Source organism: Cygnus olor, chromosome 1 (genome assembly GCF_009769625.2).
Source record: "Cygnus olor isolate bCygOlo1 chromosome 1, bCygOlo1.pri.v2, whole genome shotgun sequence".
Lineage (NCBI taxonomy): Eukaryota > Metazoa > Chordata > Aves > Anseriformes > Anatidae > Cygnus > Cygnus olor.
Window position 1 is genome coordinate 45,780,719 of NC_049169.1, and position 26,452 is coordinate 45,807,170.

A 26,452-nucleotide genomic window follows, 5' to 3' on the forward strand; every position below is an offset into this window, starting at 1 on the left:
AGCCAGTTACCACTGTGCAAAACGTAGTCAGCTAAATGTGGCTAACTTTGCAAAGTCTTTACTGCTCTCCCAAAAGTGAACAGGTCTAAATGCTAAGAAAGGGTGACAACACACCTAAGAGAAAACAACCACAATAACTATTCTATTTCTGTGCATAGATAAACTACTATAAAAACAGGGTTTTTTTTTTTTTTTTTTTTTTTTTTTTGTTGTTGTTTTTTTACTTTCACAAGGCAAAATAACTTGTAGCTGGACCAGAACATTTGTGTGATGTCTGCAATTTATTTGAAAGTTACTTAGGTTATAGTGACACCTTATGGCAGTTTTATTATATTTTACAGAACGATTGGAAAGTTAAGATCTACAGCTTGTTAAAGCCTGTCATTATCAGCAAGGAACTGCTTTGATGTTTTTAGAAAGCATTTACCTATAAATTACTGAAAACCTCAAAATAGTCTGGTTTTCTTTTCACTCTCACTGAGGAAATAGCTTTCTAAAGATGCATAGTCTTTGGAATTGTCTTCTCACCATGTTTAACAGGTTATCTATGCCAGTCAGCACATGCATACGCTCTATTAAACATTACCTATGGCAAATACAGGCTGTTACTGAGCTGATTCACCAAATTGTCATGTAGTTCATTGTGTTCCTCTAATCCCACAGCTAAACTCTTTAAAAGAAAACAGCATGAGAGAAGCTAATGAAAACATTCTCCCCCTTTAAATGTTGTTGAAAACCAAACCTGTAGAATACATAAATACCCAAACCAGATACTAATTACAAAGAAATAGTTGATCAAAATCAGAAACTCATCACATCAATTTAAATGCCATATTAGCTTGAAATAATGACCTAAAGAAGAATTATATTAAAGTGAAGAATTTAAAGAAGGACATTTAACAAAGAGTATTTTATAAATACATCAGTTATTTTCTTGGACCCAGCAATTTCAGCAGTCTGGAACACACGGGTAATCAAAATACATAGTCATTTTATTTTTCCTGATCTTCTTGCCCTGATTTAGTAATATATAATTGTTGTAAGACAAAATTATTTTTAGCAAATCTCCCCAAAATTTATCTGATGGTGTGCTAGGACAGATTGTTTAGACAAAAGTTTGTTGCTCTAATTATAGACGTATCTGATGGTTTCTTCAGCATTTTTGGCTATTTGAACTTACTTGAGGTTATTTCTGTGACTTCAGCAAAGCACTTACAGCTTTGACGACGTAGCTAAGAATCTATTTTATCAGCATGACAGAGGCAGAAGTTTATTTTCTATTTTTATTTATTTGTATTTTTTGAGTTCTTAAGACACTCGATGGAAAGCAAACTCTCTAAAGTTTTACTTAGTTTACTCTTACAGAGACTTACACTAGCATGAAGTAAACACACAAAACAACCCCAGCTTGTGTAGTAACTGACACAAGCAGCTTCCATCACCAAAGCGCTGTGTTCAGGCCAATGATGATAATGCTTTTATTGATGCTGTGAGGAGTTTTGAACGGAGTTTCTCCTTTGATTATCCTTGATTAATTATTGCAGAACAGTGTAAAAAAGTCTTTTGAATGTTCTGCAAAAGATGCACTGTGAGAAATTCCACTCAAAAGGCAAAATAATGATTAATGCACAAGTAAAAAGGCCAGAACAAAAACCTTCAAGAACTGGTAAGTAGATACAGGCAGGACATAAATCTCTAGCATTTCTAATTTTCAAGTTGCTCCACGTCCACAACTGGCTTACTTTGCAGTAAAAAACTGTATTAGAACCATAATAACATAGCTCAAAGATAGACTTCATATGCAGGAGGAAATTAAAAAAAACAAACACTTTTAAGACCTCTACTGTTAAATCTTAAATTGATGTTTAAAGTACACTGTAAATTATTTGAAAGCTATCAAATAACTAGTATTTACTTAGCTGCTCTTGGGTTTGTGCACAGGTAGGATTTTAATTCTGAATTGCAAACTGTATTGCTTTGGGGGGAATGTTTTTACAAAACAGACTGGAATCCCCCTTGTCACACCAAGAGCCAGCCTTCCAATCTACCAAGCAACTGCAGTGGTCTCCAGCTGGTGATGTGAGCACAGTGAGCTTCAGAGATCCAGATCAGAAGTGTACATTTCCACTAGCAATAGGAAAAGAACACCAAGTGAACCATGTCTTTTTGCATAACTCCTGACAAACAGCTTATTTCCTACATCTACCAAGCTGCATTCCTCATGACTGCAAACTTGATAGGGCAACACAGCTCTAATCAATTTTAGATCAGTGTTTATAATCTTAAAGCTCTGGTGTACCACATACACCAAAGGAGGAACTAGAGATACCAAATAAAGGGATGGAGACATAATTAGCTCCCAGTATCAAAGTATTTGACACAAGGAACAATAAACTGCAAAGTTTTCCATCTTTTCCTGTTTGAAGTCATCAGTTACCTGCATTCATGAAAGAAAGTATGAAATTATGAATTCTAAGCCACTGCAAACCAACCCAGAACAACTGGATTTCAGCGCTTAAGACTTTCCTGCTCAAGAAAAAGACAATAGTTATGAACCCCACCAATGCCCAGACCCAGAAACGGAGGGGACAAAGAGAACATTAGCATGTCAAGGACTCTCAAGTCAGAGATCAGGACCATGATTTTCATTGCAGGGTACCATCAAGTACATCACTACTGTACTGAAACCGTACTCTCTCATCTACTACCATGGACCGAAAGCTGGCATATGGGAAGGCTGTCCTCCCTTGAGATACAGACAGGGTAGGAATGGGGATGCTGTCATCCACAGCAAACAAACATGAAGAGGGAATTGGAGCTACTTGCTACCTTTCAACTTCTACCTGATCCACATCTTTCTTCCTTTACTCTTCTCTCTCGTATCAGCTCCAGCCAAGGATGACGTTTCTAAGCATCTGATCTTAGATGTCTCATACTTGATCAATTTATGCCATACACAGATCTGAGCACTGGCTTCCTTCAAAGCACTGGCAAACTTGTGAGCCTGACAAAGCAGCATATTCTGAAAGCCAGGTTCAGAGTAAGGGCTAGTTTCTGGGAAATGAGCGATGAAAACGCAAATTGAGATCACTATGTAGCATCAAAACCCCAGATTCGGGCGTGGGCTTAGTGTATTTTCAGAAGTAAATGCTAACTTTAGAGATATCTAGTCTGTCAGTTTTTCCTAACAACTTTCATTCTTTTGTACAGGAAATATGATCACATTTCAAGGCAACCACTTGTGGACAGCAACCACGATAAGAAATAAACTCAAAATTACATTGTATAAACTATGTTTCAAACAAAATATAAAGTGAAAGTTTTCCACACAAGTTATTTTATAGAAATTGAAAATAAAATTATCATCCAACACCAAAATATGAAAAGTTCATTTATTTCTATAGGCAACCTCATTCACAGTACAAAGTGATATGAATTTCTCAAAACTGTCACTGTACCTTTTACATTTTTTTTTTTAAGTAACTGATCTAAAAGTTGATACAAGAATAAATTTGTTTCTGAAGAGCTGTCCGTTAAGTTGGAGATACACTAATGCCATGCTATGACAGTTCTAATTATGAATCACAGCTGACACTACAGTAACACCACTTTATACATGAGAATTTTCATGTTTTACAATCAAAACATAGAATTGCCACTAGTACAGAGACTGTACAATTAGACAAATAAACAAATATTAAATATTTTGCACAAGGCCTGAGTTCACTATAACACATTTTGATTTACAACTTCATCTCAGAAATCTGTACAGCAGTTAGAACTGTTTCAGAGAACTTAAAGACAATACATCTTCAGGGGCTTGCTTATATGTTCAGTTGATACAGGTGTGAGGCCTGGAAGGCAAGAGGATTTGGTGTATGAATCCAAGGTTTTACTGCCCTGCATACTTTCCTTGTACAGCAGTCAAAACCTAGTGGAAAGATAGGTACGAACCAGGACCTCACTTGAAAAATCAGCTAAATCATCTGAAATTCTCCAGATAGTTTTCCTCACAGCTATTTCAGAATAAAAGTTCACAATGAGTATACAAAATGCAGCATTTCTCTTAACAAAGAACAAAAGGGTCACATATACAACAGGATATTTCTGTATTCCCCTTCTCTACATTTCTTTAATTGGAAATGGCACAAATTAGTGATATCACTTCCCCCATAAAAAACTCATCAATAAACAAAAATCACTGCAGAGTCCAAAAATTTCATCTGTAATGAGAGACCCAGTTTTCATAAACTTACCTTTTAAAAACCGTACTCTTTTGCTCAAGTCATGTAGATGTAGGTGGACTAAACAATATGAATTTATAACACTTAACAGAAGTATCATATAATTTCTTGCCTGTATGGAAGTCTTGTGGGATTTGATTTAAATTTAACTTCTCATTTAATCTTTGCTCTCATGCTGAAATTGATCTTAAAAATCTGTAATCTTGCAGTCCAAATACACACCTACCTACCTATAGACATATAGACAACAGGGATCACAGTAAAAAGAAGATAACTTTTTTTTCTAACTTTAGGAGGCCACTAGGATATTTCTGGAAGTTCCAAATCAACCTGAAAGAGATATTGCTAACAAAGCTTTACAGGAAAGAAATGTTTTAAATAATAAGGCTCGAAACATTGCACACCCATGCATTCAAAAATTCAGCATTCTACTTGGGAGTACTCAACATCTGGGCAGACCTCTAAGGACAACTTCCCTAAGCCATTTCTAATTCACAGCACTACTGAGAGAGGCAGACATACAATCTTCATTAAAACAAACTAGGACACTCTACCCATGTTCCCAGTAAAATTTCTCTTCATCTCCCAGATAGGTGGTGGACTCCATTACCTTTCAAAAGACTGGTACTGCCGTCCTCTTTACATATGCAGGTTCCACAGGCTGTTTGCTGCCTGATCCATACCACTTGTACAAAAAGAAACAGAAAACCTGCTCCTTCCTCCATCCTTGAAATGACACTCACAGCATTTCACTCCCATTTCTCTCCTCTTGAGAAAGGCAGGCCTACAGGCTTTTAAGCTGCTCAGTAAGTCAATAGTTTCAAGGTTCCTCTCCAACAGCCCCAGCAGAACAGGTTTTTGAAGCCTCTTCAGTACAATCCTTCCATCTACAGGATTAGTTTTCTAAGACTGGGTTTTCACAGAATGCTTCAGAGACTTTTAAACTTAAAAAAATACAAAAACATTGAGCTAACAATTCTAATACGGAAAAGACTGTCTTGCTTGGTACAAAAGTATTCATTTAGCATACAACAGAACAGCCAAAGCACCATTAATGCTTATGCTTAAAATGTGCAGATATTTCCACTTTTCTTTGCATTTCTCCTTTTGTAGTAAATAGATAAATCAATTAAAGAACAGGAACTTACTTCCCTCTCCTCTTTGCTCCTCCTTTACAAATGAGCAGAAAGTGAACCAGGTGAGCTGGACAGGCACAGTGGATGCGCAGGGTAAAGGGCTGTAGTATGATGATATAACCTGCCACGTTTCCATATATTATTATTCCTTTAAATTAGGTTGAATATACAGTGCAGAAATTTTATGTAACTTAAATTTGTCAAAGCATTATAATAAATATGCATATCAGCTTACTATTTCTGTAACACAATTTGCAATTTCTTCATCAGATACCATTTCAAACTTCTTTTTTAAAAAAATAAGGTTAGATAGTCCCCTCTATTTCAGGCCAGACTAGATGTAACTGCTTTCCATCCAAGTCCAGAAATAGAAGGCCCCTGGAAGGCCCACGATTTATAACATAGTCCCTTCCTCCTACTCTTATCCAAACAATGAACTGGATCTGAAGTACGGCTGTTGCTTTCAGACAGCGGTGTTCACTTTGGCCACAACATGAGTCTTTCAGCTTCAGAGCCACAGAATGATGACGTGCAAGGGGAAAGATGATCTGGACAAGGCTTCCTAGAGAAAAGCTATTGTAGCAGGCGCTAAGTGGCATACGGCCTTGGTGACTTACTTCTTGCAACTGCTCTTCTCTCTAAGTTAAGCAGAAATAATTGGAGAAGTTCACAAATATATAGCTTCCTGACACACTAAATAGGAAGTACTTGCATGGAAGAGGGATGCGACCCTCTGATTTTAACTGAAATTACTTTTCCATTTGTATTTTTAAATAACTGAAAAAAAAAAACTGCTATTGTTTTCATAAGCTCCCTTTTCAGTTTTTTTTTTTTGTAGCTATTCTTCTACTCTGGTCATTCTGAAAATTGTGACAGAAATCAAAATTATGTTCTGAAATACAAAAGAGAAAACATTTCATATTACTTGAGCAAGATAAAAATATTATTCCAACACATTAGCACTGCATGGAAGAATTTCTCTTACTTTTAACTTGTACATTTTTTTGGCTTTCTTACAAAATACTTTATATTCTCCAACAGCCCATGCCAAAAGTACATGCCCCAAACCCCAGAGTTTCAGAGTCTAGTATACAAAATTTTATCACAATCTGATCAAATTTTTTCAGTTAACTTTCCCTCCATAGCTACTTTCCCTCCACCATAACTTAAACCTAAATCCAGTTCTGAATGCTTCTCACAAAAGAAGGATCAGGTACTGAAAACCCAAGTCACGACACTGATGTGTAAGACTGCCTTTACCATAGATATGGTAATGTAATATACTGTAGAGTCCAGAGAGATGTTATTTTTAATATAACCTTATTTTCTCAATAATTTAGAGGAATACAGATTCAAGTAATTCTTCAAAGTCTTGCCTTAAGTTACCCTAACAAAATGTAGGTTTCTAAAGTTGACATAAAAGACGACATTAGTGTGATTGAGAGTATAGAGTACTAGTGACTGTAAATGAACTTAAATAGTTTAACAGTTCTAGTATCGTAGTTAAGTTTACACAGATATTTTAACATAACCTACGATGTTTACCATGAATATTAACAGCACATAAGCATCACAATGTGTTAGGCATTGTTTTCTAAACCACAATTTCACTGGTCCCAGGTATTTTAAAATAATAGGACTAAGGCAGCAGCTATAATACATAAACAATTCTTTAAGAAATATGCTTAATGCTATTACCGCTTAGAACTGTGGAAATATACCAAAATACAAGTCACATTTACAGCATAAGGCCCTTTGGTTTCTTAAGCAGCAAATGAAAGAACGATTTCTTCAGTGAAAGGCTTTGAAAAATAAAGCATGTAGGCTTTCCATAAAAAAAGGTAACTAGTTCTTTCCTTCTCAAAATAGCCAGCTAGGGTCTCCGAAATATTACATAAGAAAGTTCCTGAAATTCCTAGGAAAGCAGAAATTAAAACCCAACAGTAGTATCTGACAGAGCAGAGATTCTATCATGGGCAAGCTGAACATCAGCCTTCTGGGAAGTAGAAGAAACTACTGCTTCATTTTCTGGAGAACTTTATTAAATTTGGAATAATACAATAAAAGGGATCTGAAATACCTGTGTATTTACCATATATTCTAGAGCTTACAAATCTGTATTTGAGAACTCACTTCATAGTCATCTATCCTTCATAAGGACTTAAATTAAAACAAAATTAAAATATAATAGTTTATTCTAGTCAAGGCAATTTATGGCAGTCTGCTTTTTCACAAAACCATGTGAAACTTCTACCAGGCAGCCCTTTCTCGTCTTCCCAACAGAGCCCAAAACAATTAATCCAAGATATTTCTGTGTAACCAAACCAACTGTAAGAAGCTGGGGCAGTCAACACTTGAATTTTACAGACATTTTTTTTCTGGGAGGTTCCATAATAAGTCATATTCTTCTTTTTCACACCAGTTGGAAGCAGTATCAAGGTAACCAAAACACTGAAATGTATAGTAAACACGACCAAGTCACCACATGCATTTTAAAATCCCACTTAAGTGGTATGTGGCTTTTGCTGTGGGTTTGGTAACAAGGATCTGACATTGTAAAACAGGTTGTCAATTGGAGCAAAGTTCTTCCTCTATTCCAAACTTGGACAAAATTTTATAACCACTCAATCTTGCAGTTTACTACCTCACCAATCATCTCATAAGAGAAGAAAGGCAAAATATTTTTTCTTAGCCTCTTTCACAGTTATCAGTTAGAGATATTACTATATAGCATGGCTAACAAAGCATTCTGAGGTAACATAAGAATGTACTTTCTGCAAACTGTCATAATAGCGCATAATGACAGTGTGAAATTCAGGTGACAACTTATCAAAAAAAAAGTTGAATTTAGCAGACACCAAAAAAAACTGATCCACAGGACAGGATAGCACTAAGTTGTATTTGCTAGTGTTATTACCCCCTAAGCACTTCTGTTTAAGAAACACAGTTTTGTATAAATCCAGGAGTTGATTAAATACACTTCTAAATATATTTGAAATTTTAGCTCCTTCTTTTTCAATTCAATACATGCATCCTACCTTCAGTGCTCTGAAGTTGGGTAAAGAGATGGGAAATCTTTAGTACATAAGATGGCTGTGCACTTACGCAATTCCACTGCATTACCAGGTGAATGCAAGAATTAGTCTTTTTTCCAGTGCAGAATTCTTTACTTTGGTGGGTGGAAAGTTTCCCCAAGCCATGCTTTTACTAATCAAAAAAGATGTTAATCAGCTTACCCATGATTCAAATTTTATCAATCTTTGAAAGAAGAAAACAAAACATTTTACCCAAAAAGATCTTTTAAGTCATTGCTAGCTGAGCTGCTGTTTGTCATCGTGTTTGCTGGTTGTGCAAAGTTCTGAGGAGCAAAGAAAGGATTACCCTGTATACCAAAGCCAGGCTGTCCTATCATGTTCATCTGAGGTCCCATGACTGAACTGCTCACACTTGGGGACCCTTGTGGGGGTACAAACTGATTAACCCACTGGTTTGACTTCTGTTGAGCCAACTGTTTCATGCTAACTTTGGGTTTTTGAGGACCAAAAAGGTTATCTAAAGCAGACATATCTGGGGGTCTGTTTTGTTGTGTCAGTGGAGAGATTGCAGATGCAGCACTCATAGGACTGTAATTTGGCATATTGGCAGTTGGTACAATGTTCATCTTGGTTGTTCCTGTTGCACTTGGACCACTGAAGAAATTCTGAGTAGTGGGACCACTTCCCATACTGAATCCAGCAGTCTGAAAACCCATAGTAGTATTCAGTCCATTTGTTGTTACATTTCTCTTTGTGCTGTCAGCAGGTGATGAAAATCCCATTCCAACACCCATAGAAGGGACAGACGAGAAGCTGTTTGAAGATGCCACTATAGCTTTGTTGATGGAATGGCTAGTCAAAGATGACATATTATCTATCAGTGTATCTGTCAAGTCTTTTGTCTGCAAAATATATAAAATGTAGTTAATATATAAAATGTAGTTAAATGCTTTTCCTGTATATGCACACTAGTAACAGTAGTTATCACTGCTCCCGCGGAAGTGGCATTCATTTTTCAGAAACTCTAATTTATTGCATGGAATTGGGCATCAGATGTAATTATGTATAAGTGGAATTAGGTTATTCTCATTCTTTGCTACTTGGAACTAATCGTTTTGCAGTTTTTCTTTCACAACGAAGACTTTACATCAAGTACTACTTGGTATATACCAAGCACAATCTGCTTGCAAGCCCCCCATTCCTAACTCCAAGAGCTTTATGTATTTAGATAAGAAAAAAATTGCTCTGAAGACTTTTTATTTTTTTTTTCTTTCCCCTATATGCTTTTCCCATATCTAAACAATGGTCTTCAATGCCTTTAGAAACTCTACAATTTTAGAAGTGGGAAATATTGCTAATGATACAAATGGAAGGGAGGTCAAAATTTAGTTTTTCTCAACTGTACCATTGTAGCACCAGTTGGAACAAAGGTGATTCACAGGACAAAAATGCTAAATACACACAGTAGTTGAAAGAAAAAAGCATCACGGCTCCAATGGAAACAGTACAATACTTTGCTGTATCTCACCTGCTTCACTGAAGGTGTTATTGCAGTTGCTTGTGGCTTAAGAGGTGGTTGGCTTTTCAGTTTCTGTGCCTGTTCTTGTTCTTTAGCTAACTTTTGCTTCTCTTCAAGTGTAAGTGATGCCTTGAAAAGGGAAAGTACTAACACTAAGTTGGACAGTATGGTTATTTATTGTTATTTTTATTTTATAAATAGCACTGTCAATTCAACAATATGTGGTAGAACAGAAAATACTACTTATATAAAACAAAGTGGATAAGCACAAAATCTCTTACTATAGATTGCTAAAAAGTACTTAAATAAATACAATATTAAAAGCACCATAATGAGAAATTCTGGGCAGATCTGAAATAAAAAGGTATCGCAACAAAATCATTTTAGCTTTGACTTCTTAATATTGGGCATAAGATAAAGTCTTCCCAGTTTTTGAGTTCACGTAAGTATCTGCTGGTATTTGATACAGAACTACAACCAACAGTGGAATTGAAAGGGAATTTTATTTTAAGATTGCTTAGGAAGCCTTTCAGGATTTTAACTCTTCTTAATGAAGGATAAAATCATAAAAATCACACAATGGTTGAGGTTGGAAAGGACCTTTAGAGGTCATCTGGTCCAACCACCCTGCTCAAACAGGGATAATCCCCCTCCACCTAAAATTAGGGAAAGGCTTCAGATAATTAGAAATAGAAATGATAAAACGTATATAATCTGGGAAGGCATTTAAATAGTTAATAGCCATAAAAATAATTTTATTAATTTTATAATTGAGTATTAACTGCAAGCATAAGCTATGTCATGCTTTTTCTTTGTTTCCTGTACCGAACCATAATTTAACATATCCTAAACATAACATTAACAATCCTTAACATATTGACTGTTCTTTTTCACATAACTTTGAATTTCTGCACTAGAAGTTAGTGTTGGTTACTACATGAAAATCTATTTTTGATCCTCATCTCCATTTGTGATTTTATAAAAAAAAGTTGCCTGATCTACTGAAGCTTTAGTTTTACTAATATCTGTAAGGAGGAAGAAAGTGATGAAAAATTTATAATCCTAATTTGCCTACTTTGTGCAGAGCTATTTTTAAGGAAAGGCTTTCACAGAAATTCAAGGATGTGATTTGAACATTTTTCAGTACACTTTCACATCTGAGTAGGCATTGCAATGTATAATACAGGAACAGTTTTTCTTTTAAAGCTTTAAATATGGTAAATATTTACACATACTCATTTTATGCAACCATACCAAACTTGTAGTAGACAGACACATATAAGAAAATTCCAGAACAAAGAAAAGAAACCCATACCTTTTTCTGTTTTGATGATAACTCATTGTCTTTATTGTCAGGCCCACTAGTTAGAAGGTCCGTTCCAGTATTATTGAATACCTTGTCAATCTATTTAAGATCACACAAACAAAATTATGTGAAATGCTAAAATTTAAGATAATGTAAATATTGACTTATTTTAAATTTTAAATTTCTATATTTAAGTAATGCAATGAAATACTGACTCTTACCTGATTACTTGCACTACTAGATCTTGCCTCTTCGGACACATTCATTTGATTAGCTATATCCAAAGATCTATACAATATTATAAAAAGATAGCTTTACAGTCACATCCACAACACTAATTCAGCAGCATAGAAAATTCTTCTGCATTTAAATAACATGTAAAAAGTGCTACAACAGCACTGCCATATTTAGAATGCTTACAAAAGACTGGAAAATTATAATATTCTAATCTGTAAAGGTTTCCTAACAATCATTTCACGTGGTTTTTAGTTCCTCCCTTTGAATGAGGTGACACAGACTTTGGGTAGCTCAAGTTAATTTGACTCAGAAACTTCAAGAGTTCAAAAATATTTAAATACTGCTGCCTTCTACCACTGCCACTATGTTTATGTTTCTCCAGCGGGCTTGTGTTCTCAACAACTACAGAAATGCAACTATTCTTGGCATATACATGTAAGGCACAACTGTACTACTGGAGCTGAGTATGAACTATAATAAACTGTGACTGAACAACATAAGGGTAAAGGATTTTACTTTATAAAACCACTTATATCAAAATAACACTATCATTCTAGGACTAATACATCTTTGCTAACAATTGCGCTTATTTGAGGTAATTCTCAACCACTGAACTGAGAATTACCTAGATTTTATTGGTATGGCTAGTTTTCTCATATTTGCTAAAAAAGAAATTTCTGCTTACTTAGTTCATCTCTAATACACATGCACTTACTTCTGTTGCTCTTGCATGACATGAAGTTGCTCAAGTTTTGTTTTATGCTCTGCTTCCAATCTATTAAGCATATCTCTTATAACACAAATAAAAGAATTGAACTGTAAAAGAAACATACAAGAAGTTTGGATTTTGCCGTGACAGAATTCAGACGTGTAACTTAAAAGGCAGTATCTCATAAAACTTACAGTATATGATGTGAGATAAACTACAGGCTTTTAAATTATTTATAACCCAGTTTCAATACGTTGTGATAGATACTCAACTACAAGTGGAGTGTATACTGAAACAGTGAAAACAATATACTACTGAAAAAAAACAGAAGTGAGATAACTCAGACAAAAAGCACAGCTGAATGCTACCAGATACGTTTCCCCTCCCCCAGAAAAATCCTATTAGGTATTCCATTTCGTAATTATTTCATAGGAACACTGCTAAACCTTTACATTATCTGCAACATTTACATACAAAACTAAATGAAGAAACATTAAGATTGCACTTTAACTTTTAATCTGAATTATAATTATGCTAGTTGTTAACTGCTTTTGCAGGATATTTGGAAGGTGACAGCGTTCACTTTGAAGTGTTATACTAGATCAGTTATCTCCACTGAGAAAATAAAGTTAAGCATGCAAATACAGTAATATTGGAAGCATTTATTACTTTTTTTTTTTTTAAAAAAGAGACAAACAGCAATTTTTTTTTTCCCTGTGACAACAGTTTAAATATATTCTCTGCAAATTTATCAAGTAAAAGCATGCAGAACATTTTTGTTCCTACCTGATTGAGATTAAGATTGTTCTCAATACTAAGAGGAATCAGATGGGGCAATACTTTTCCTGCAAGTTGTTCTTTGGTAATTCCCAACTTCTTATGAGTAAATGTGCATTTGTAAATACCTGACATACAATATCAAAATAGCAAAATTGTTAAGTTTAGAAAATAAAGTGAACAAACTCCAAGTTGCGCTCTCTGTATATTGATCACCTGAGTGAGTACATATTGTTTCTTTGAAAATAAGAAGCAAGTACTCATCCACAATATAAACACATTACAGCAACATGTTTTGCTAACATTCAGAACAAGAGAACACCCAAAGTAATACTTGGCAGCTATGAAACCTGGTATTACTAATCAATGTATTGTTCAGGTCAATTATCTAAGAATACGTACCTTTGAAGAGATCACCATGAGCAAATGAGTTACCACTAACTGACAAATTGCCAAAAGAAACTAACCTGCATTAACTAAGTGTTCTTGCCTAACAGGACAAGTGACTAGGAGTAATTATTATGGTGCTGTAACTAACACTGATTGCATTTTACAAAGACTCTTCTTACCTAGAAGTTTGGGTCTGTGTTATACATAGGATCAGAAATCATGGGACATATTTTATTTGTTGTGAAATCACTGAAAAAGAAACAGTGACAGGCACAAGGGATACAGCGTTAAGCATACCAGTTCTATACAGCTCCTGAGAGAAGGATTCCTGTGTGCTTAAATAGTTCATTTCTGGTGGCAAACACTGAACATACTGGCACAGAAAGTGCTTCATCTGCTATGGTTTGTATTAGAACAGAGTGGTTAGCTGGCTAAAGGGGATACCACACACAAGATGCAAAGCATTATTATTCCAAAAAAAAAAAAAGGGGGGAACCCTAGTATAATGAATTGATTTCAACCCATCATTTCCAAACGGCGGTTCGCTTATCCACTGTATCCAAGTAGAATTCCAGAATAATACAACTGAGGTAAAAGATACACTTTCCCTCATTCTTAGATAGCAAATGCAAGCCAAAGAATCACGGATTAAGGAAGAGAGGGCAGCTAAAATTACTACAGATAGATGCCCTCTTGCTGATTTTGAGCATGTTAAAATAGTTTTGCCATCACATATTTGTTACTCTGATGTTACAGCTTAACGAGGATTGCTGTGTGTATGATTCAACTGTTGCAAATGGTCTTCTGTCTACCACTTTGCTAACAGTAAGATAAATGGTCACTGTCCTCCACACCTGGCCACACAGTCACCTCTTTCTTGGCGGTGACTCTGGTCAACTGGTCTCCGCAAGCCCATTCAGGCTGTTAAAAATCACACAACCTAAGTTAGCCAAGCACCAGAAAAGCACAAGTGGGAGTGAGGTCTCCCCCTCTAGAAGTAATAAGCCATGCCAGGTTTTGTTAGCAGTTTTGTGAAACCTCACCCAGACTACATTCCATTTCAGTGCAAAGGCACTGTATGTTTGCTTAAAACTCCAACAAAATAAGTCTAACAAAACCGGCAGTGAAGAGCAATACATTTGTACAGACAATGATTTATAGCACCTGACACACGAGAGTGGTAAGAAAAGCCAATAATTACACCTTAAAAGCTCCAGCAAGGTGCTCAGCATCCGAAGAAGGAAAAGATTATCTACTCTTCTCAAGAAAAGAAGCTCTGTCACTGTGTGGGCCATGAAAGTGTCACAGCTTAAGAACTGCAAAGAACACTCATAACTACGTTGGGCCTTGAAGTCTACAAATATATATACTAGTGATCAGAAGTACCAACAATACATAAAGTAACTGAACTGAGACATACTTAAGAAACAGAAACAAATAGTTTTTCATAGACGTTTTTAGCAACACATTATGTAAAGATCATCATGATTACAAAGAATCTCTGAAATTTACAACATCAAAAGCATAAAAGAGAAAGTTGAAAATATTAATTACCTAGAATTCCCATTAGCACTGCAGGTTCCTTGGATGGAATTTGTTGTAGAAAAGGTAGAATATCATCAAGCACAAACCATTTATCTAAGTACTCCAAAATCTTTCCTAGGCAGACTAGTGAGTTTACCCGGACCTATGAAGTATGGTAACAAGATTTTAAACAAAAATCTTAACTGTATTTTGCCTAAGAACACACAAAACTCAGAAGAAAGGCATTTCTGAAACTACAACCTTCAGATCTGAAATTTCAAGACAATTTAAAGCAAACTTTTGTGTTATGAAAGGAAAATATACAATTGCATATTGCTCACAAAAAATTTAGCTTTTCTACAAGAGAAACACTTAACATATAATACTCTGGAACACACTTTACCAATAGTTACAGTATTGTTAACAGCTGGCAATTGCCAACAACACTTTAAAAATTGTTAAAGTAAACAAAGAAGTAAACTATTTTGAAAAAAGTAAAAAAATCAAAGAAGAAATTTGGGCACATTGATGATCTTTCCTTTGAAAACACAACAGCAGTAAGAAACAATGGAATTAACACTAACAACATTTTCTGAGGACTAAGAAATAGATAAAATTATTAGAATACTTACAGCAAGAGAAGAAGTTTGCAAACATGCATTTTTAATTCTTGGAATTAATGAATTTTTCATTGATGGATAATCTATTAAATTGGCAAACGTGGGAATTATGTTTAGGCAAAGCTCCTATAAAAAATATTTCACATAAGTTTAAAGAGAAAGAAGCCTGTTTATTATAAAATTAGTACTAATATTACTCAAGGTCAAAATTAGTTTAAAATGTCTTCTCAAGCTTTCCTTTTAAGGAAATATTCATCATGTTCAGCTAAGCAGACTCACTTAAAAATACCTAGAATGATAAAACAATGACACACAGATAGAACTTGGAAAATGTATTTTGAAAGAGTATTCATAAATTTATAATAAAATACACAGATAACAAGAATATCTTGCATTTTCACAAAGCACCTTTACAAAAACCACAACTTATATTACGAGGGTCATCAAAATGTAATGTTTTTCTACAAACGTCAAGCAAATTTGAGCGCTATCAATAATGCTCTGCAGCAGTATGATAGCAGATTGAATTATAAAAGAGCATATTTAACATACTTAAGAAACAAAAAAAAAATTACCCAGTTTCAGCCCAATCTCAAAAAATAAGAGACACAGCAATACTAGGTATAGGTTGCAAGTAAATACCTGAATAACTGAACTGCTACTGCAGAAAAATCTCAAGCCAAGTATGTAGAAACAAAAACTTCTCTCCATAATACTGCAAAGGCTTTGCAAGGGTAAGAGTCACATCTGTTTATCCAAATCCTTCTTTAATTAATATTGTGTTTATCTCCCCCCTCCCACTCCTGAATACCTTTGGCTAAATGGAAGTTAATTCCAGTGGAAGTTAATCCACTTCTAGTGGAAAATTCCATTTTCAAAAACAACAAAAAACACCTTAGAAGTGTATAGAAAACAAAGAGAAATTAAAATACAGATATGTAAAAATGTCACCGGAAGTTAGTTGTACTAACATGATTTTACAGCAAAGCAGATCTTCCACGTTAACTGTCAACACAGATGTTCATATCAGCGGGACCTCAGCGTAAGGCACCTATCTCTAACTGGTAAGAGCATGCATGCATGCACAGTTTCTGCAGCACAGGTAATGTGTCATAAAGGTTCATCCTACTTTTTGCTATGGTACCTAGTTAGAATCCAGGATAAGAGCATTAGAACAACAGTTAAGTGGTTACTCCATGTGAAATCAGGCAGTTTTAAATAAAGGTGGCAATTGCTATACCTGGATCTGAATTGAAGGTGCTTCCAAGGCTCTATAAACCATTGGTAGAACACTGTTCTTTATTTCATCCGGTGGAGTTTTGGTTAGGAGCAAGTCCATTTTTTGCAGGAAGATCAGTAAGATCTATGAAAAGAAGGACAGTTCAGAAGCCAAAAGTTTTAACTCCAGAAATGTATACTTACAATTTAAAGTATATTGCATCTATCATTAAATGTTCAGAAGTTTTCTTGTAACTCAGTAAATGGTATCACTTACCATGTTGCTTGCCTGAAGGCATGGAAAACAAAAAACACTTTGACATATTATTGCATTTTAAGAACAGCAAATATAAATCAAACAAAATGTCTTCTAGACATATTTCTGAAATAAGTAGCCATAATGACTGAGGAGGGCGTTCTTGTTTCTATTTACAACATGGTCTTTTGTTAAAATCAACCCACAGAAATTCTTTACACACATCACTACTGAAAAATCTAAAGACCCCCAAAAACATGGATCAAATGCTGTCTTCAAAGCATCTAATCACAACTCCACCTGTAAAAGCCGCATTCCATGTGAATCTGAAATCAAAACTGGGAACAGATGAAATGAATATTACAGCTACCACATGGACATAAAATAGCTTTATTCCATTTCATGTTGGTATTGTATATCATAAAATGGAAAAAAAAATAAAGCAGAAAAAAACTCACATCTAGCTTGACTAAAAAGCAAAACAAGAATGGCACATTTGCAAAGTGGGATTCATCTTGCTTAGGCTTAGCCATCCAAAAGTTAGCTGCTAGTCTTATTCATCCAGACTTGGTCTCCAATACAGAGAGCTTTGCAACTCATTTCAAGGTAACCATCTGAAATAGGTGAGACAACCTTCTACTGCTGACTGACTTTCCACTGATATCTAGGCTCCTTATAGAAAGTGGGTTGTAGTGGATGGATGAAGTGTGGTAGGTGGTATTACGTTCATAATAAAAAGCCAGCTATTTCACAGGAGAAAGTGATTTCAATTTTTAAGTCTAAAAATATGTAGCTATCAGTGTTTGAAGGTCAAATAAACAGAAGCATCAGAGTAAAAATACAAGTGTACTAGGATGTTAATTTATAGCACTCCAGTTATTCCACACTAACTCCAAGAGCGTGATATGAACAAACAGTTTAATTAATTATTCAATGTTAATACTATAAATTCCATCATATGAAGACACTGTGAACACTGGATAACAATTTCTTCATACTGAAATGCAGTAGCCTCCCAAGATACATTTGCTTCAAACTCAAGTGTCCTACAAAAGCCAAGCAACAAGCTTCGAACAGATCTAAAACATCCTGAGAGGGTGTTTGGAAGAAACACTTACAGACCCTCCCCATTAGTTTAAAAAAAACGGAAAACAACAACACAGGAACTCTAAGTTTGTGCCTTGCACAGACATGATGTTGCCAATCAGACCTGGAATTCTGTTCTCTGGGACCACAAACTTTTTTTTTTTTCCCCAAATTCATGGTATATTGACTTTGAAAACCTGTCCTAGACGTCTTAGAAAAACTCTCTCAAACTTTAAAGTCCATAGAAATAAAAGTGAAATGAGTCATCTAGTACATAGCGCACACTAAAAATATCAATATATAAATATAAAACCCATTGTGCTCCAGATATAACCTTGAGACAAACTTTTTGCAGAGAGGATGCCTCACATATCTGACGTTAAAGGTAGAAAAACACAATGTAATCTTTTAGGATGAAACAGTAGAAATGAAACATTTATTGGCTTCCTGTCAATTAGACATTTAGCTTTTTCAAGACAAAACGAAAAACCACAATGTACCAAACAAAAAGAACACTAAGAAATTCTAATTTTCTGAGCTATTCTGAGGTAATACAGCTGTACCCTTTCTCCCCTCCCCAGAATAATGGGAGTTCTCTGATGTGGTTTTCACAGAAATAAAACATCTACTTGTTCATTCCTATGTTTAAAGCCTTCTAGTGCTTTGCAAAGAAATAACAGCAGCCAGCATTAAAGCAAGGTGAGCTAGAAGGAATGCATAGCTACCTCTTATCTGTTGAGGTGTGATGCCTAACATAGCAACAAAATTCTCAAAAATTGTCATACATAGAGTTGAAAAAAGGATACAAATCTTTTGCTCCTTTACAGTAATTATAACTTACTACTTTTATGCATATAAACAACAATTAAAAAACATATTTTACTTGCACTGTCTCAGTACATTTGTCGAGTAAGATGGAAAAAGTTTGCAAATCTGTGCACAGCCCCCAAATAAATGATTTTATTATCATAAGTAAACAGCACTTTTAAGAGAGTTTAAGAGAGCGTCAAAGTTTGAACTTTTCCACTCCAAGATTCCAGTGTTACTGATCCAGACACGAGCAAAAAAAACATAGGTTCAGTTACCAGTTGAATATGTGCAAATATTGTACTGTACAACCCAGCGGAGATCAGCCATAATAGTGATATAATGATTTAAAATATACCTTCTACAACCAACTGAAGGTAAGAGTTGAGTAGAAAATTGAATGTTTCCTTTATACTAATCTAATCTAATGTATAAATGCAAATATACCTTCAGAAAACCCAAATAAAAAGGCAGGAACAGAGGTAAATTTTCTGAAAAAATCTGTTTTGTATGAATCAAGACTGACTGTCTGGACAATTACAGAGCAGGTTGGGCAACCTGTGTGAAGGTAAGAGAAGAGAACTAGAACAGTCATTTTTCAGAGAAGAAGCACTGAAGAGAAAATCTGTAATCTGAACCGTAATCGAAACAACTGTAACATACCTGGATTGGTTCTTGCTGCTTAAAAACAGGACCAAGATCAGGCAGAATGAGCCTGATATATTCCTCTTTGGTGCATTCCTCAGCAATTAGTAGAACATTGGGTAAAACAAAGGGTACCATATCAGGATTCACAAACTCAGAGGTCAAGCAAGGCAAAATTCGCTGAATTATAACACGCTGAGAGACAAAAACAATCATACATCAAGTTATAACATGCTGCTATTGTGCCATTTCAACAGCTTTTGTATTAACCTGATATTAATCCCCGCCCCCCACTCCCAAAAAGACAACTTTCAATTTTGAAAATATTTTCACAGTATAGTTAAGCTAATTTAAACTGTGCTACTTTGGTTACTTTTCTGTTTGCACTCAAGACACAATTGGAGACTACAACCTATGAAGGACAATAAAAAGCTATTAAACGTACAGATAACAGGACTTTAAATCACTTATATGAATTATGAAAACTCATTCTACATACTTGGTTTAGAAAAAAAAATAACTTTTACCACCAGAAAATTTATATATCAGTTTTTCACTACCCTATTACTCACTTTTTTCGGAACATACGAAGCTACTATACTGCCCCATAGACTCCAAGTACATTCCCACTACAAGTAGGATTCAGCTGACAAAATACAGACAATTACAATGTGGAGGTCTACTGCAGAGTTAGGCAAACTTAAATGCTTTTAAAATCAATAAAGAGAAATACACAGCTCAAGGGCACAGACCCTCTCCATAATTTGTTTTTAAGACAGAAAAAAAGTGAATGCACTAAAGACAATGTGGTTATCCTATCTATGCCCTATCTATGCCCAAATTCAAAACGTCAACAATTTTTGATCAAAGGGAAAAGCTAAATTAAAAAGAAGATAGCGTTAAATATGAAGTCTGAATTTTGCACTGTGTAGTTCAAAATTGAATTCAATTAAAAATAAAGAAATGTAACATGATGGTTGAGAAGTTCAGCTATTCTATTATGTATTAAACTACTTTTCCATCATTTATGCATTATGTCTTACATAAATTTAAGAATACCACAAAAAGAAAAGGAGTCAGTCTAGACAGTGTCTAGCACTACAGAGGAGAAAAGTGGAATGACAGACCCTTTGAGGTTTCTGGGTACTGGTAGTACAGCAAAGCATTTAGTCTGTTGAGGGAAGGAAGCTTTACATCCTTCAACATTAAAGTGCCACAAAGACACTGAAGCAATCCTAGATACAAATTGGGAGAAAACGTGGCAAGATAACTTCAAATAGCTATGACAGCATCCGGAAACAAAGGGAAAGCCTTATAACTGGGAAGAAGATAATGTCCTTTCAAAGTGGAATGAACTACAACACGACATGCAACCAATGATTCCTTACACATGCTATAGCACAATTTGCCGTTTCCCGTTCCCAAATTTATTGATAGTTGAGAAGAATTTCCACAAATTATTTTCCAATCTCCTTCCAATTCTGACAACCTCATGGCAGTCCATTATGGTACAACACTATGTATTTTTAAACTATTTTAAGAAATCATACAGACATACCTTAGGCAGCTTTGGCAGAACCTTTGGTAGCCCTTTAAAAAACTGTGATTTCTGAAGGTTATCCCTTTGAAATAACGAATCAAAATACTGAAGTGTCACTGCTCCTACGTCATCAAAGAATGGTATCTAAAAATAAGAGAACAAGTTTATGATCTGGAGGGATACAATATTGACAATACTACAAAGATTCCATACACAATCATATTTTTACCTTCTCAATGCATCACAGTAAACCTTTACAACAAAGTAGCTGCAATTAATGATTAGAAAAGTAAGTTTTTACATACTAAGTACTGTAACATTCACAGATAAAGGTTAAGACAATTTTCCTAGCATTTTAAAGTACACAATAATGCACATCATGTTTATATAAATTAACTTCGTATATGAAATAATAATTTGTCTACAAAAAAGGAAAATAAACTTTAATACTAACAGAACATCATTCATGAAAGACTGATGCAAATGCACAATGTGGACAGGATTTATTTATTTTTGTTAAATCTAAAATTCATCCCTGAATATTCAGCTTTTGGTTGGCAGCTGAATGAAAAGAATAGAAGGGTGTCTATCCCAGACCTACACAAACTGGAATGGGATGTTCTGCATTTGAAAACTTGCATGGTTAAGAGTCCTCCTTTCCGCTAGTTCTGTTTCAGGGCGGGATATATCAAACTTCATGGTCTTGTCATGCTTAGAGAATGTCTCTCAGACCATTTAGACAACTGTTTTCACTTGAAAAATTTATGCAAATTGAAAGGATATAAAATCATATAAAGAATTTCTGCCATCAGGCAGAAAGAGAAGCTCATAGGAGTAGAGCAATAAAGAAAAAAATAAATCTGCATAGAATTCAAGCTAGTCTTAGCTTGAAGCGTAGACTTAAATTCTATATTCTAAATCACATACCAAAAGGAGTCTTAAGTACAGGATCATGGCACTGTGCACAGGTTACCTTAACCTCATTTAAAATAGCAAGGCCCATGTAAAGCTCCACATTAGCTTTAGGAAGACCTTAAAGCAGCCTTCCAGTACCTAAAGGGGGCCTACAAGAAAGATGGAGAGGGGCTTTTTGCAAGGGCATGTAGGGATAGGACCATGGGTAATGGCTTTAAACTGAAAAAGGTAGATTTAGATTAGATAATAGGAAGAAATTCTTCACTATGAGGGTGGTGAGGCGCTGGCATAGGTTGCCCAGAGAAGCTGTGGATGGCCCATCCCTGGAAGTGTTCAAGGCCAGCTCAGATGGGGCTTTGGGCAACCTGATCAAGTGGAATGTGTCCCTGCTCATGGCTGGGGGGTTGGAACTACATGATAATACACAAAAATCATAAGCCAAAAGTTAATCCTGAAATTCACTGCTCTTTGTCACTTCATGGCTTTAAAATCCTTCCAGTACATTTTTAAAGACTGAATTTAATAAAATGTATCATAGAAAATACTGTATTGGAAAGTAACAAAATACTGTTGTACTGAATGATTATTTTAAACTCTGTTTCAGCATACACTTCTTTCATACTAACAAAGGTTAGAGTAAGGACAACTTTAGGTACCAGCTAACACTACTATTTCCCAAGTAATTCAAAAACATTTAACATTTCAACCAAAAGATTAACAAGAAAAAAAAAACTTTAAAATAGCTCTATTGTTTCTACAAGTCAAACACTATTTTCCCTCTTTCGTATAGCCACTGTAGTTTCCATGAACTGACCTTAGTCATTTGATCTGCGTCTGGTCTGACTGCTGGAGCTACATTTAAGAGTAGCTTTACATGTTCACGCACCTCCTCTGGTATATTCTGAAGATTACTGGAGCTTAAACGGCTCAGCTGCACAAGTAATTAAAGCACATGCACCATGAAGTCAGAAAATCCTGCATATGACTATTTCCAATATACATTAGGACTATACTTTGTCCTCTTGCTGGTTTCTCTACCCACACCTTTGATATCCCTCCCTCCTCCCCTTTCACAACCCATTTGCTTCTGATACCTCGGTTTTCTTTCCGTTTCCCAATAGCCTACCTGTGTCAGGTCACATCCCCCTGTTCCCAACTTCTAATTGTGTTCAGGTTATTAGAGAACACAAAAAGCAGTATTTTTAAAGAGGTACACGTTATTATCTGAAGTCTTGTTTAGACATATTAAAATACATTACATAATATTAAAACAACAGGCACCCAAAGAAGATACAAAGGAAATTTGCACATGAATGTACATTATGCCAGCTGTTCCAACTGACTGTCTTCTGCTAATGTTCATAGTCCACAAAGAATGTAAAATAGCTGGTAATTAAATGGACACCAATCGATCAAATCACTCTGAACTTGGCAATCTTCGCCAGTCCTACACTGGTCATTCACTGCTTTCTGTTAAACACTGTTCACCCTAACAGGTAAAGCATTTATCCTACAAGACCAGCATTCAACATGGTTACAGAGCAAACAGCTGAAAAACAAACTTTGTAGTTCATAAAGTTGGTACACGTAACTTCCTCTACACATATTTTAATTTTCCATATTTTACTAGGATTTTTTTTTCCTTATTGTAAAGACAGCATGCAAAGTAAGATAACATTACTGGATTGGTTGTGGTGGAGCACTGGTATCGTGTTTAAGATATTTAAATCCGCTTTAAAACAGTCACTTTTCAAATATGAAAATCAATGTATAATATTTATAAATAGAATACCTGATCGAGTTGTCTACTAAAACTTTTATAAATATCCTGCTTGTTGACCTCAAAAATTGGTTTCCCTTTATTAAACACTGCATACATAACAGCTCCTAGGGAGTACATATCACTGGCTGTCTCACAGCTCACAGAAAGAATGTATTCTGGTGCCAGATATTCGGGATTTGGAAGACACAAGGATGGCAAGTTTGGATCCCATTCCTTACAAGGGAACTTTGGCTAGGAGAGAAATAAAAAAAAAGTACATTTATTAGGGATTTTTATAGAATTTAAATAGGAAACTTGAGCAGCAAAAAAAGAAAAACTAATCCACTCAAATTCAATTACGCATGAAACAGAAATGGAGTAAGGCAAAACTATTAAGAATCTATGTCTGTAACTTCAAGTGATCAGCTCGCAGTTCAGTCTGAACATTAGAATTAGTACCAGTAATGTGAATGTGATAGCACTGCTGTAAAGAGGGAAACAAACTATGATAGGAATTCATTTCAGGAGATAGCAAGCGGGCACAGAATGGATGTTACAGACTAAATTATTTAGGCACACGCCTACAGGTGAGCATTCTCCTGTACATGCTGCAGGTGAGCAGAAGTGCCACAGGCACTTTCAGCTGGTCTGAGACCATCACTAGCCTATTCTGAGCCTACTGAGCCAAGTTGGCCTCTTTCTCTTCGATGACCAAAGGCATCAGTCCAGACCTGTACCATATGTTCAAGCCTGTACCGTATGTTCAAACTTTCTGCCAACAAAATAGAGGTAAACATTAAATAAATGATTCTGTATTAACATGCAAGCTCAAGAACCTGGTTTCAGATAAAAATCTGAATCTGAAATTTAATAATGAAAAATATAAAGATCTATTACCTCCTGTTCAGATGGATTTGTTGATTGGATACAAAAATCAAAGCCTGTAATTTTCCATGCTCCACTCTTATTCAAAATTATATTTTCAGGAGTAACATTTCCATGGACCATCTTCACACTGCTATGCAAAAAGGACAAGCCTTCAGAAACCTGTTAAGGAAAGATTATTTCAGGTTAAATATTTCCCTAGATATGCTGTACAACATTTATAAAATTTCTGTCACGTCTACAACCTTATTTCTTGTGGTCATGGTTATATTGATGTTAACAGAGAAGGAATTTTTCACCACTGACTTTAGACTACGTTTTAAAAATTATGTATGAAGGAAATTAAATACAGATAGGTAAGCAGCAGATGAAATTACTAACATTGATTAACTATCAACGTTGAACAAAATTTTCACCAAATAAAACCTGAAAGCTATTGTCCCTCCACAGAAAGTAAAGATTCACGAATGACAGCTCTAGTACAAACATTTATATAGAATATAAAAAATTCATTCCGTTTCTTATTTTCCATGTCAGAATAAGCAAAAATAGCAGCAACTTATAGAGCCTCTAGTATTCATCCTCTCTTAAACTTATAGTGATCAGGCCACTATCATCTCTCGCTTTGCAATTATTTGATTTACTATAGACAGACAAGGTAAACTTTGTAAAATGATGATTAATACTAAACGCACAAGAAAATTTTAAATGCAAAATTGACATACCTGAAGCAAGCCATATTTGGTCTCCACATCATAAAGTTTGTATTCTTTAATGTCGGATGGTAAAGGAGAAGGTAGATTGTCCCAGCTGCCAAGAACATTAGCTAAACTTGCACACACTGGTTCTGTACAAAATGCCAAGCAGTCTCTAGAGAGAAAACAGATTAAAAACAAAAAGTTTCCTGTAAATAAATGTAATAGAACTCTTGACTGCAAACAAAGAACAATACAGACATCATATCACACATTATTAGACTTGGTATTAACCTAAAAACATGTTTTATTTCAGGTTTTGAATCATTGTAAGCATTTATATTAGAGGTTTTATATATATTTACACATATATAAAAATAACTTAAAATTTCAAAAAATCTTACGAAAATATATAAATCAGCTTGAATTATTCTATTCTGATAACACTCTGATGATATTATTCTGATAACATCACCGATGATGCACACAGAGCTTCATAAAAAGTGGTGGTGTTTTTTTTTTTTTTTTTTTTTTTTTTAAATCGGTACTTTTCTTGTCCTGACTCAAGAAAAATCAAACGAATAATTCTTGCTATTGTTAAACCTTGTAAAATCAGGCTGTTAGCTGTGCCTAAAACTGGCATGCCCCCAACTGAAGCAATGCTTAATGTAGTCAAACTGTAATCAGAAGCAAAATTAATAACATGTAAGGTAGCATCTGAATATTCTTTTACTTTGCAAATTAATATAAAACAAGTACACTTGTATAAGAAGCAGTGTGGCCAGCAGGTCTAGGGAAGTGATTGTCCCCCTGTACTCAGCTCTGGTGAGGCTGCACCTCGAGTACTGTGTTCAGTTTTGGGCCCCTCACTACAAGAAGGACATGGAGGTGCTCAAGAGAGTCCAGAGAAGGGCGACGAGGCTGGTGAGGGGTCTGGAGAACAAGGCTTATGAGGAGCGGCTGAGGGAGCTGGGATTGTTCAGCCTTCAGAAGAGGAGGCTCAGGGGCGACCTTATCACTCTCTACAGGTACCTTAAAGGAGGCTGTAGCGAGGTAGGGGTTGGTCTATTCTCCCACGTGCCTGGTGACAGGACAAGGGGGAATGGGATAAAGTTGTGCCAGGGGAGGTTTAGGTTGGATATTAGG

At 35.3% G+C, this 26,452-nt stretch overlaps 1 protein-coding gene across 4 annotated transcripts in view; it reads right to left on the bottom strand.

The window, feature by feature from the left end:
* Positions 1 to 3,380: 3,380 nt before the first annotated feature.
* The window catches only part of SCYL2 (SCY1 like pseudokinase 2), a 38,620-nt gene continuing 15,548 nt past the window's right edge, over positions 3,381 to 26,452 (bottom strand). For 2 of the 4 annotated variants that reach the window (XM_040556343.1, XM_040556366.1), the window contains exons 4-19: positions 25,337 to 25,481; positions 24,624 to 24,773; positions 23,757 to 23,978; positions 22,779 to 22,895; positions 21,068 to 21,193; positions 19,528 to 19,704; positions 16,993 to 17,004; positions 16,738 to 16,860; positions 15,510 to 15,623; positions 14,908 to 15,040; positions 12,973 to 13,091; positions 12,193 to 12,293; positions 11,462 to 11,528; positions 11,250 to 11,339; positions 9,944 to 10,063; positions 3,381 to 9,317 (exon numbers count right to left, since the gene is read on the bottom strand). In XM_040556343.1, the coding sequence (XP_040412277.1) occupies positions 8,664 to 9,317; positions 9,944 to 10,063; positions 11,250 to 11,339; positions 11,462 to 11,528; positions 12,193 to 12,293; positions 12,973 to 13,091; positions 14,908 to 15,040; positions 15,510 to 15,623; positions 16,738 to 16,860; positions 16,993 to 17,004; positions 19,528 to 19,704; positions 21,068 to 21,193; positions 22,779 to 22,895; positions 23,757 to 23,978; positions 24,624 to 24,773; positions 25,337 to 25,481 (2,470 nt within the window). In that variant the 3' untranslated portion in view covers positions 3,381 to 8,663. The remainder of the gene's footprint in view (positions 9,318 to 9,943; positions 10,064 to 11,249; positions 11,340 to 11,461; positions 11,529 to 12,192; positions 12,294 to 12,972; positions 13,092 to 14,907; positions 15,041 to 15,509; positions 15,624 to 16,737; positions 16,861 to 16,992; positions 17,005 to 19,527; positions 19,705 to 21,067; positions 21,194 to 22,778; positions 22,896 to 23,756; positions 23,979 to 24,623; positions 24,774 to 25,336; positions 25,482 to 26,452) is intronic. The other 2 variants (XM_040556349.1, XM_040556359.1) reach the window with 1 other exon arrangement.